The 11,679-nt window shown below is 48.7% G+C and overlaps 1 protein-coding gene across 1 annotated transcript; it reads right to left on the bottom strand.

Moving 5' to 3' along the window:
* Positions 1–516: 516 nt before the first annotated feature.
* Positions 517–10,916, bottom strand: TIMM17A (translocase of inner mitochondrial membrane 17A). The gene is made up of 6 exons (XM_019750938.3): positions 10,818–10,916; positions 6,908–7,007; positions 6,717–6,780; positions 4,255–4,383; positions 3,437–3,547; positions 517–1,350 (listed from the first exon to the last, which is right to left on the bottom strand). The coding sequence occupies exons 1-6, from the start codon at positions 10,841–10,843 to the stop codon at positions 1,262–1,264; spliced, it is 519 nt and encodes a 172-aa protein (XP_019606497.1). The 5' UTR covers positions 10,844–10,916; the 3' UTR covers positions 517–1,261.
* Between the last annotated feature and the right edge of the window lie 763 nt (positions 10,917–11,679).

Below are 11,679 nucleotides of genomic sequence, written 5' to 3'. Positions count from 1 at the left end.
CTAAATGAAATCACAGACTCCAGGACAAATATTGTGTGGTCCTACTTAAAGGTACCGAGTAGGCAAATTCAGACAGAAAGCAGAACTGTGGTTACCAGGGGCCGAGGGGAAGGGAGAGTGGGTGCTGTGTTCAATGGGTACAGTCTGTCGGTATGAGCAAGTTTGGGGTACACGTGACAGTACACAACACTGGGACTATTTAAACCCACTGAATTGTACCCTTGCGACTGGTTAAAGTGATAAATATGTTATTTTACCACATGCACGAAGGACCAAAGCACATTAGGAATGAAACGCTTCCTATGGACGGCGTCGGGCCCCAGAAGCATGCCCACCCCGCCCAGAGGACGTGCGCTTCACCCGAGGCAGACGGGGCTGGCGGCATCATGCCTTCTCCAGGGCCACGTGCCATTTTCGGGTCCACCAGGAAAACGGCCCATTCTGAAGTGCTGACCCATTGCCAGGCTCAACCAGACCCCAAACACACCCTTGTGCAGATCAGCTCGGGGACTTGAACACATCAAAACAGCATGTTCTTTTATTGTTGAGCGACACTCGACAGCACACGCCCCGTGCCACCAGCCCTCAGGGACGCGTCCTCGCACAGAACCGGCTACGCTCGAAGGAAGCTGTTTTGGGGCTTTTCAGCAGCCTCGAAGGTCGAGTTTTGTGTCTGACAACCTGCAAACCAAGAAAGTGTGTTTTCCTTTCCAAGTGAAGGGAAGCATTTTCCCTCGGCCTTCGATCCACACAGCATCTCTGTGGAAGGGTGCGTGTTGACGGCACGATTCTCACACACACAATCCACTGCAAGTGGGACGAGGGCCTAAGCACAAAACATGCGATTTCCAACGTACTCTGCACTACCTGAAGTATCGGAGGATGGAAAGTACATCTGTACAGGTTATCTTAAAAGAAGGAGCAAGTTCCAGGAGTGTTTATTGTTTGACTAACAGCACACACAAAACCAGGCGGAGAAGACCCCAAGGAGGTGACAGCATGTTTCACTGCTGCCTGCCCTTTGGTCCTTCATCTTCTAAGCACGGAGTGTTTTCTTTTAAATATACGGGACATTTCCTTTGATCACACATGCCATTCACGTGTGATCACCGTTTAACACCCCCCACGTTCCTTTAAATAGAAAAAGTGCTAAATGTCTCTTCGTAGCCTATCGGCCACAGTCGCACCACCTGTGGTTTAGAAACCGACCGCACGTGCTGCCGAGATGCTTCTTGAACTACAGCTCATTCCGCTACAAGCCCTACTGGTACTGCTGCTGGTAGTCTCCAAAAGGTGAGGGTGCTAGCTGGGCTGAAGGCAACTGCGAGGGGTCTTCAGCAAACTGAGGACCTGCGATTGAGAGAGAGAAGAATATAAAAACCACCGGAGAGTTACATCATCGAGAACATGTCTCTGCAGAGAGATCAATCAGCTCGACAAACACGAGTACACACGAGGTGTCTGTAACCTCAGTTTCTCTGTAGGTCTGCCTAGTTCCCGTGACGGCGACTTCACACGGTGGGTGACACACGACAGACCGGAGCCTCTTATGCTCCAGAGCCAACAGCTCTCAACTTCTGGCCAGAAGGTCAGACAGGCCAATGAGCAAGAAGCAAGAGTCACACCTTTCTGGCAACTGCTGCTACCCGCTGCCGCCTACCTCTTGGTACGATCTTCAGTGGCTCTTTAAAATTGCTTCCGCGGTTTAAGTACCTTGGTCATGTTTTAAGAGAACTGGGCAATCCAATTTCTACAACGGATCAAGTAGGAAATGAGTTCTGAAGTGGGGAGACGCCCCTAATTTGCATACAGTCTGCAGTGGGAAGCTGTCCCTAATTCGCATAAACAGTCTGACGGGATTTAGTTCACAAAGAGGAGGGCCCGTGGACTAAGAAAAAATGTGTCTCTTTAGAAAAACAAAAAGACTTCCCTGGGAATAGCCCTCTCTTCCCCAGGGGACCTGACACAGACTGACAGCTACGTGATGCGTGATGCGGGGCGGTGGGAAGTTCTGGGCTCCCCAACGCTTCGTGCCACTGACACACAAGCGCTTTATCGAACACTTGAGAAGACATGGGGTGAAAAAGAGAAAGCAAGGCGAACCACTGTTACCATTCAGATACAGTATTATCTAGTTTTTCCCACTGTTTTAAGGACGTTTTTGTGTAAGTTAATTGGGAAAATGATTAACTTTTCAAAGACTCTCCCCTGCACCGCCCCCAGCCCCACAGTTCCTGTCAAAATAAAATGCACTCTTTTTGAGATTCCCTCTGCGGAAGCAAGCCCAAAGCAACAGAGGCTAATTTCTATAAGACAACACAGCTAAGTTTTTGTCACATCAACTCCTGAATTTGTGGACACATGGACCTTTCTGTTGTTTTATGTGAAGTCTTTCACACAAAAGTGGTACAAACAAGTTAGAAAGTGACCCTCCTCCTAATAGGATTAACTCAGAGTCATGACTGAAAACCAGAGCCCTAAGTCCAGGGTCCGGGTCACGCCAGCTCTGGTGAGAAGTGCGTCTGACGCTGCCACGCAGGCGCTGCAGCGCTCCCTGGCGCCTGGGGAAGCCCGCGGGGCGCCGCGCCCTGTCCTCACTCTGCATGCGTCTTTTCCAGGCTCAGCTTGGCTCCCTGCTCGGCTCATTTCCCTCCCCAGAGGCCAGTGAAGCTGTCACCACAAGGATCCTCGCGGTATCTTCTGCTTCCTTCCACCGTCAAGGACAGAGCCTGAACGGGAGCCAGACTGGCAGCCAGGAGTGAGGGCTCGTTTAGACAACTGAGTTTTCCCAGTCACAAGGCACAGCGGGGCTGGTGTGCCATGGCAGTGCAGAGATCGCTTGGCTCACACTCTGCCTTCCCCAACTGTCTGTGGGTAACAGGACAATTACAACAAATCGTATCACTTCTCACAAACAGGGTCCCCGAGGACCCTGAAGTGAGTCCCTTTCTTCAAAGCAAGTCACACAATTGGACTCATCTATCTGTGCACGTGCTGGCTGGTGTCCCCACCACAAGCCCTTGTTTAGCACGACATCCCCAGCGCCTGGCACACTCGTGTCCAGTGAGAACGTGCCGCCCGACCACCATTCTTGTTAGACACCTGCAAGCACCTCTCTGCAAGCACCTCTGGGATGACGAGCGTTTTCTCAGAATGCGCACCTGGGCACAGATAACGCCTGAGAACTAAGGGAAGACGACCAAGAGCAACTTACCGACCAAAGCACTTGAGCTCCAGTGGGTAAACATGGTAACGGGACCACGTCCAGCTTTTCAAGTAGAATCAACCCATTATCACAAGCCTCATGACCCACAGCACATTGATACATAACGTAAAATCACTACCACGTTTTAGCAGACAAAATACGTTTCCTTCAACCCCTAGGAAACCATTCCAAACTGTCTGGGCGATGGTATTAAGCAGAAAAAAGACTCACCGTTGGGAAACTGTGCAGAGGCAAATCTTGTCAACAAGATACCAGCTCCTTCGATTAAAGCCAGAAGAATGCCACCCATCGCGGCTGACCCAACCATGGCCACTGGTCCATCTGAATACATTAATAACAGAGAGATCAGCTGAATGGAAACCTCGTTTACGTAAGCTACAGCGAAGAGTTGTCCGTACAGCTCCGTGCTGCCCCCAGCCCCAAACCCTTCCTCACTGGCTGGACCAGGAGTCAGAACTATGGGCCACAGCTCAAATCCAACTCACTGCCCGTTTATGTAAATCAAGTTTTATTGGAACAGCCATGCTCATTCATTTATGTATTGTCTATGGCTGTTTTCATGCAATGATGGCAGAGCTGAATCATGGTGACAAAAACTCATAGCCCATAAAGCCTAAAATATTTACTACCTGGCCCTCTGCAGAAAGTTTGCCAACTCCTGGCCCAAACCACTGAGCCCAAAGGAATTCTGGTTTGCTGAGTCCCAAAGACCCAGGAGGTGGTTCTGGGCTTTTTTCCTTGACAACCCCAGGTGGCAGGTTCAATTAATTCCAGAGAACTGATGAAGAAACGGTGGCACAGAAAGTCCGGCAAAGTGCTCTTACCCACTGTAAGGGGCAGACTCAAACTCGGCTCTCCTTCTCAAACACTCCTAACACACCAGACCCTCTTACTTGTTTTCCGAATCGCCACACACTCATGCTGTACCACCCCAAGCAGCGCTCGGTCTCATGCAGCCCAGATGTCACCCCGTTAGGGCAGGGGCTCCCCGAGCCCTGCTCCACGCGTGTGTCTGCGCGAGCACTTACTTCGTGCTGCCAGGATGGCTCCTGTCAAGGCCCCGCTCGTGATGGAGTTCCACGGGTCCTCCTTCCCTCGGACCTGAACCATGCTGCAGTCGATCATGGAAAACAGACCGCCCCACACTGCAAAGCTACCTGTTGATTTAAAGACAAAACAAATAGCAGGTTTTCATCTGACATTGAAAATGTTATAGTAAAGAATAAGTTTAAATAACAACACTCCAAACAAACACATGCAAACACAAGTTTGAATAAATAAGCACTGAACAAAAGTCAGGATGCTCATCTCTTGAACAAAGCTTGGGCTGTACTGTATCAGTTGGGAAATGAGCAATGACCCAAAACCTACAAGAAATGAGGCAGGCCTGGGAGTCAGGCTAAGCACATTCAAACCCCCCTTTTAGGACGAATGATAAGCAAAAGCAACCACCCTGCTTCCTTCTCCTGCTCTCTTACCACTCTGTCTCACCTCTACTTTTTCCTTTCTTCATTAAGTGTCACTGGGTATCTATGAAAATCACCAACGGGAAAACAAGCGATCCAGCTTTTCTACAATGCATTCCAGGTGTAAGCCCACACATGCCAACGTGGCACATGAATGATACAGACAGAATTACGGAGGTTCAAGGCAGCAGAAACCACCACTTCTCTATCCTTTCTACCCTTGAGGCCTCAAGCGTGAAACTAAAAACAACCCTAAATCAGATTACTTGGCTCTTAAAATAATCCCTTCCTAAACATAGTAACAACTTGCAAAATAAAACACAAACAACCACACATACACAAGTACACACAGTCGGGAAAGACACCACCAAGACTTGAATGGTCAGCATCTCTGGGTGACATACAGACAATTTAACTCTTCTACACCTAAAACATCTTTCTTTCCCCTCTGAAAATACAAGGTTCTGCAGGACACGACTCGACCTTCCCACGCTGCCTGCTCTGGGTCTTAATTGGAAAAGCTCAGTACGTGCTCACTGCATGAAACTGAAAATGTCATCCCAGTATTTTTAAAATTCAAGACACCATAAATATTTCTCAATTTTCCTCAAAAAGATGGACCCCGAGGATTTGAAATAAATGATCCCAAGTCACACATACCCTGATATACTCTTCGTCCATATCACCCTGGCTGGTTTTTTTTTAAATAAACCTGCGAGTTACCGAGAAGTTGTGAAGGCAGTACTGGGGGTTCCCACGTGTCACACACCCAGGTGCCCAGTTCCTAACATCTCACGTCCGCACAGTGCATTTGTCACTATTAATGCCCCAATATAGACCATTATTACCTGAAGTCCACACTTCACTCAGATTTCCTCAGTTTTTATGTCCTTTTCTGTCTGTTTCAGGACACAGTACGTTTAGTCATCACATCCCTTTAGGCTCTTCTTGGCTGTGACGTTACCTGTTTTTTTATTTACTGAAAATGCCTATGTGACGGAAGCAGACATGCAAAAACCTGTGAAAGTCCGTACGGCTTCCGCCTGCACGGGAGGTCCAGGTCGCTGTGGATTTTACTACTACTTGCCATCCTTCACAGTAACCATGGAAACAAAGGACAAGTAGCCACTACTTCCTTTCAGGCTGTACAGTTCTCAGAGGAAAGAAAGGAAAGGAGAGGAGAGCGACACCATCACTTCAACCCTCAGAGCCTCAGTGTCCTCACCTGGGAAATGGGGACACAGCACTTACCTCTGATGTTGCTGTGAGGATTAAATAAAAACATGCTGTAAAACCCTCAGGAGGGAGCTTGGTACATAACAAGCACTCAGTCAATGGTGGCTATTAGCTACTGGACTGTCCCCTAGAGGAAAACACGCCCAGGACAAAGAGAAGACGGCATCTCCTGCCGCACAAAATCACCAAGGAGGACAAAGCAGTATGTCTGCCGTCCTCATGTTGTGTGGCCTCTCTACCCTGTTTCTGTGTAAGTCAATGGAACCTCCACACTCATATCACCGCTCTTCTCCCAGCTTCTGAATAAGCGAGCTTCAAAGGGGCAATGAATGTCCCCTTTTCCAGTTCCGCACTGAGCTCTGGACAATGCCCACAAGCCAACCCTGGAGAGCGGCCCGACCAGCTCCCTTGGCTTCTCTCCCATGAAACCCCAGCCTTTCCACCCCACTGTTTTCAGCTGTTGCCCCGGGAGCCAGCGCTCCTCACTCTTACAAACCCGAGCCTTAACCACATGGTCTTCCGTCTGGACAAGAGCACAAAACAAGACAAAACAGAACACCATCAAGTGCCTGAAGGACAGACAAGATTTTCAAATGGAAGCAACAATTCAAGTTAATTCCTGAACAAACCGTAAGTCAAGAAGAACCTACAGAGATATTCGTTTGTAACAAACGGGTAGACTGAACGAAGCTCAGTAACTGGTGTAAAAAAGGAGGAGAAACCAGAGCTTCATCTTCAAATACACAGGAAGAGTCTGGAGCACAAACGGAGAAATTCTGTGTTCGTACCTCCCAACTGCGGGGCCCTGGTTTTAACAGCTGTCAAGCTCCCTCGTAGTCTGTGGTTTACTCCCTATAAAAACAGGAACCAAAATTATATTAGAAGGATAATACATTTCCAACCCACTGATGGGGCCGTCAGTGACATTAGCAAACCTAGGTTTCAAGTGATAATAAAACAAGACCATTCACCCACTTACCACTGGAGAATTGCGAAAACCTTTGATTGCTTGAAAGATGCCACCACCTATGGTACCCATCGTAAAGGCCCCTCCACAGTCATCCACAATTCGCCAGGGGCTAAGAACGGGAGGAAAAAGAGATGGCTGTGTTTCTCATGCATGAACCATAAAACCCTTGTTAACCCAGTAAGTGGTGCAACAGACGACAATGCAGAGTCCTCTGCAACCAATAAACACTTATCCCCAAAACACAGGCAAAGATAAAGGATTCCCAACACTCCACATCTATTCAGCCCAAGTCACCTAAGATACAGGTGGGCAACACTTTATTCACTCGTTTAACAATTAGTGTGTCCAGCGTAAGCAGGGCACTGTGCGAGAGCAAACATATATGCAGGAAATCATGTTATAATCAAGAAGGCTGGCCCAGTCGCCTAGGGATCAAGGGAAGCCTTCCAGCTGCAGCACAATTTAAAGCTGAGACCCAAAGAATGGGGACTCAATTGGTGCAGAGGAAGACAAATTTTCAGTTTGAAATTCTTTCTGGGTTTATTGAGTCCAAGTTAACATTTAGAACTCCAGTTTGTACCAGATCCATTTAACACACTGGAATATCCAATAATTAGAGGTTAAATCTGTAAACCCAGCTGGCCTCCAAATGTAGCGCCCTAACTTATGCAACACACTGGAATCTGAGTAATCTGATCAGAATTGCCCTGTTTCCCCGAAAATAAGATCCAGCTGGACAATCAGCTCTAATGTGCCTTTTGGAGCAAAAATTAATATAAGACCCAGCATTATATTATATTATGTAAGACCCGATCTTATATTATAGTAAAATAAGACCGGGTATTACATTACATTATAAGACCCGATCTTACAGTAAAATAAGACCAGGTCTTATATTAATTTTTGCTCCAAAAGATGCATTAGAGCTGATTGTCCGGCTAGGTCTTATTTTCGGGGAAACACGGTAATAGTCTAAGACTCTGGCTTATAAAAAAGTCTGTGAATAGTTACATTCATTTTCAACCCACTATAAATAAAAGATTTTTCTTTTATCTAGTGTCAAGGGTCAAATGCTATAACAAGCCTATGGGCAAGCGACCCGCTCAAGTAAACCTGTGAATTCGGCAGACTGATGCTGCTGGAGAATTTGAATAATGAGTAATTTCTGACTTCGCCACACAGGCATGCAAAACTGTGCAGACTAAACATATCCTTTTCAAGTAACACAACTCAGGACCACACAGAACTGCCTCAGGCAGCAGATACTCCACTTGTCTTGCTGGCAGGATGCTCTGGGCCCTTGCTACCCGCAGCTCGCTTTTTGGGTCAAAACCAGCAGCACCTGGGAGCTGGCCAGAGATGCAGACTCGTGGGGCCCTTCCCAGGACCCACTGAGAGTTGATCGTTTAACCCCAAGCACAGGTAACCTGACTTCACTTTAACAGTTTGAGAAGCAGCTGAGGGACTAAAGAGGACCAGGAAACTTTCTTTAAAATGGTAGAAACGTTAACAGGAAGTAAAGAGGAAAGACACAGGAGAATGAATTAGTGGCTCCCTGAGTGGTAGGTCAGTAACTTTCAAAGATCTAGCTGAAACGACCTCATAATTAGTTGGAGCTGAAAGTGATGAGCATTACAGAATCAGTAAAGAGCGGCAGAATTCAGATCAGGGAGCAGCCAGCGTATGTATTCCGAGAGGATGTCCACAACAGAGGCAAGACAAAAAGAAGACTTTCTGAACAAAGTCCTGCTAAACCACCATGTTCCTGCCAGGAAAGTGATGGGCTACGCGAAAGGCTGAAGCCAAAACCTAATAGACTGTACATGCCAGACCAATATAGGCCACAGAGAACCAGTAAGTAACAGCAACAAGACTACAAGTTATCATTTAATAAGTATCAACTATGTTTTAGGTGCCTTATTAGGCAAATAAAACCTATGATTTTCAAGAAAGCTATGCTATTTTCCTCTAGAATCCTTATCTTTTAACTTTGCAAGAGTTTTCCTGTCTGATGTCCATTTTATAGATTAACAAAGGCTCAGAGATTAAGTAACTTGCTCAAGGTCATATAAGCAGTAACTAGAACCAATTTAAATACAAAATATAGTACTGCAAAGCCCCAAAGTTCTTTCCACTGTATCATAAAGACTTAGGGTTTTTGAAAAGAAAACATATGATACAAAGTAGGATGTGGCAAGTCCTACTTTGGGATGATTAAGTCCATATGACGTATTCAAGGGCGCTGGAGACAAGGAGAGCAATTGGGAAGCTACTGAGAAAGGCATTAGGGACCCCACATGAGATCCTACACTAGGAACTGAAAGGCAGACGTTTTGAAAGAATTCAGACTATATACGGGGTGGGCGTGGGAGGGAGATGCTTATAGTTTGAGCTTGGATGACGAGAAAATACTCTTACCAAACAGTCCAAAAGAGCAAAGCAATTTTGACTACAAAACCTACTGTAGTGCTTCCAAACATACGCACTAAGAGAAAGCAAAGGGGCCCCCTAATGAACGACTAGACGAAAACTCATTATTCTTGTAACACCTTTAACTCAAAAAAGTTAAATAATTTATTCTCCTGCCACCCTGTGTCATTATACCACGTCTAACAGTAACTGCTAACAGCAGCCTACAATGCGCTGACCTCTGCATGTCTGAGCACATCCAGGATGGGGGGCAATTACCTCTGGAGAAGGAAACTTTAAAGAGATGGGAGATGCTGAAACACACCCATTGAGGGAGGGCACAAAGCAGGCAACCTGGCTACAGCTGGCAAGGTCATATAAAGTCCCTCAATAAACAACAACAAACAAACGAAAAACCCAAACTCACAGAGACAACAGAATGGTGGTTACCAGAGGGGACGGGGGTTGGGCGAGGATGAAGAGGGTCATGTACAAGATGGAGACTAGACTTCAGGTGGTCTAGACTACAGAGTGCACAGGTGCTGGATTATAAAAATGGACACCTGAAATTTATATGTTATTAACCAAGTTACCCCAACAGATTTAATTTTTTTAAAAAAGGGTGTGAACCACCTGGAAAACGATTAAATTCACTTCCTGATAGCCTAAAGTCTTGGGCACAACTTGAAAACACCTCAGTCCCTGCTCTAACACAGTAAAACAGGTGACTAACCCAAATCATATGACCTGACTTTTCTCAAGACCCCAGCAGCCTGTAAACTTGGGCAACCTGAGACGTCTCTCTGTTTGCAAACATGCTCTTTTATAACGATCTATTTGTGTGCCTGATTTATTCACGCTTCTATTCCCTGAACCTAACAAAAAACTGAGCACAGACCTGTCACTCAATAAATTCTGAATGAATGAATGAATGAATGAATGAATGAATGAACGAACGAACTCCTGTTCATGGCTTTTCAGGGAACACCTGCTACTATCTCTTTCATTCTCCAGATGATTTTTGACCCCCTTCTCCTCCAAGGGAGAATTCCAAGCACTAGAACCAGGCCCCTGCTTACAGGAGCTTAAGTTCCACTCCTCTCAAATGCCTGACACATCACGATACAAAGAATCCCACGAGCATGGCACCCGCTCAGAGGCCTGTCTTCCCTTCCTCGACGCAGGGGCTCAGCAAAGCGCAGGGCAGGGACGGGTCCAAGGTCACCTCGGCGGGCAGGGGGCACGATTACTGACCGTGCACAAGGCAGGCCGGGCCCCAGGGCGGGAGCAGGTCCGAGGCTCGCTCTACACAGCCCACGCCTGGACCTCTCACCGCCCACCGCAAGGTCACCGGGGGGCTGGGCGCCAGCGGCCCGGGTTGGGAAGCCGACGGGCCGCTGCAGCCCGCGCCGCCCCCGGTTACCAACCCGCGCCCACGACCTCGGGAGCCTGGACAGAGAGCAGCGAGGGTAGAGGGGCAGAGGCAGGCGAGGACGCCGGTCAAACTCACCACGGCTCTCGAGCGTACTCCTCCATCTTGACTCCAGCGCGCGAGCGACGCCGGGAGAGCGGGGCGGGGCCTGGCCCGGAGGCGGTAGTGACGCAAGAGGAGGGCGCTAAGGTCTGCGGGGATTGGTTCACCGGTTCCTCCCGCAGCCAATGGGAGCCCAGAGTCGGGAGCAGTGTGCGACTGGCCCCGCCCCGGTCCTCCCGGCGGGGGCCGATCGCCTGGCGACGAGGACTTCCGGTTCCCTGTCACCGGAAGCTCGGTGGCCTGACAGAAACCAGGTGTCTTGCCGCTGGCGTTCACAGACTTTCTAAATATTTTTCCTTTTTTAAGTTCTTTGGCTGCCGGCTGTGAATTAATACCGCCCCATTCGACATCGTTCGTGACGCTCTCACGCGGCCCTTGGGGCGACAGTGTTTTGGTCCTTCGGGCACCGGACCTGGAATGTGGCAGATGTTCCACAGATGTGGGCGAGGTGCTGGGACCAAGGGGCGGGCCTCGCCTGGAGGGACAGCGACGACAGAGCCTCTCCTGGGCCTCCCTCCGCGCGGTCCCCAGAAGACGTGAGGGCGTGGGCTGCGAGGAGGGCGGCCCGCAGGCGGCCTCGGGCCCCGGAGCTCGCGGGCAGCGAGCCTGTCACGCGACGGCAGGAAAGCGGCTGCGGTGGAGACTAAAAGAGGTGCAAGGCGACCCTTGAACAACGGGGGTGTCAGGGGCGCCACGCCCGCCCCGACGCAGGCAAAACCCGGACACACCTTGCGACGCCCTGAAGCCTTTGCTGCTCGTAGCCTCGTGCTCACCAGAAGCCTGACGGTCGAGGAACATACTTTGCGTGTCATGTGTACTAAAGGCCAAGTTCTTACAG

The sequence above is a fragment of the Rhinolophus sinicus genome, chromosome 6, assembly GCF_057876585.1.
Source record: "Rhinolophus sinicus isolate RSI-liver-muscle chromosome 6, RSI-T2T, whole genome shotgun sequence".
NCBI lineage: Eukaryota > Metazoa > Chordata > Mammalia > Chiroptera > Rhinolophidae > Rhinolophus > Rhinolophus sinicus.
The sequence above is the reverse complement of the archived record's forward strand: the minus strand, read 5'-3'. Positions and strand labels throughout refer to the sequence as shown.

What these genes read in the sequence shown, in the direction of transcription:
- TIMM17A (XM_019750938.3), bottom strand. Translation starts at nt 10,843, where the DNA reads ATGGAGGAGTACGCTCGAGAGCCGTG. An exon ending in GAGTACGCTCGAGAGCCGTG is followed by an intron (nt 7,008 to 10,817) that starts GTGAGTTTGACC and finishes TCCCGTTCTTAG; the next exon opens with CCCCTGGCGAATTGTGGATG. An exon ending in GTTTTCGCAATTCTCCAGTG is followed by an intron (nt 6,781 to 6,907) that starts GTAAGTGGGTGA and finishes CTGTTTTTATAG; the next exon opens with GGAGTAAACCACAGACTACG.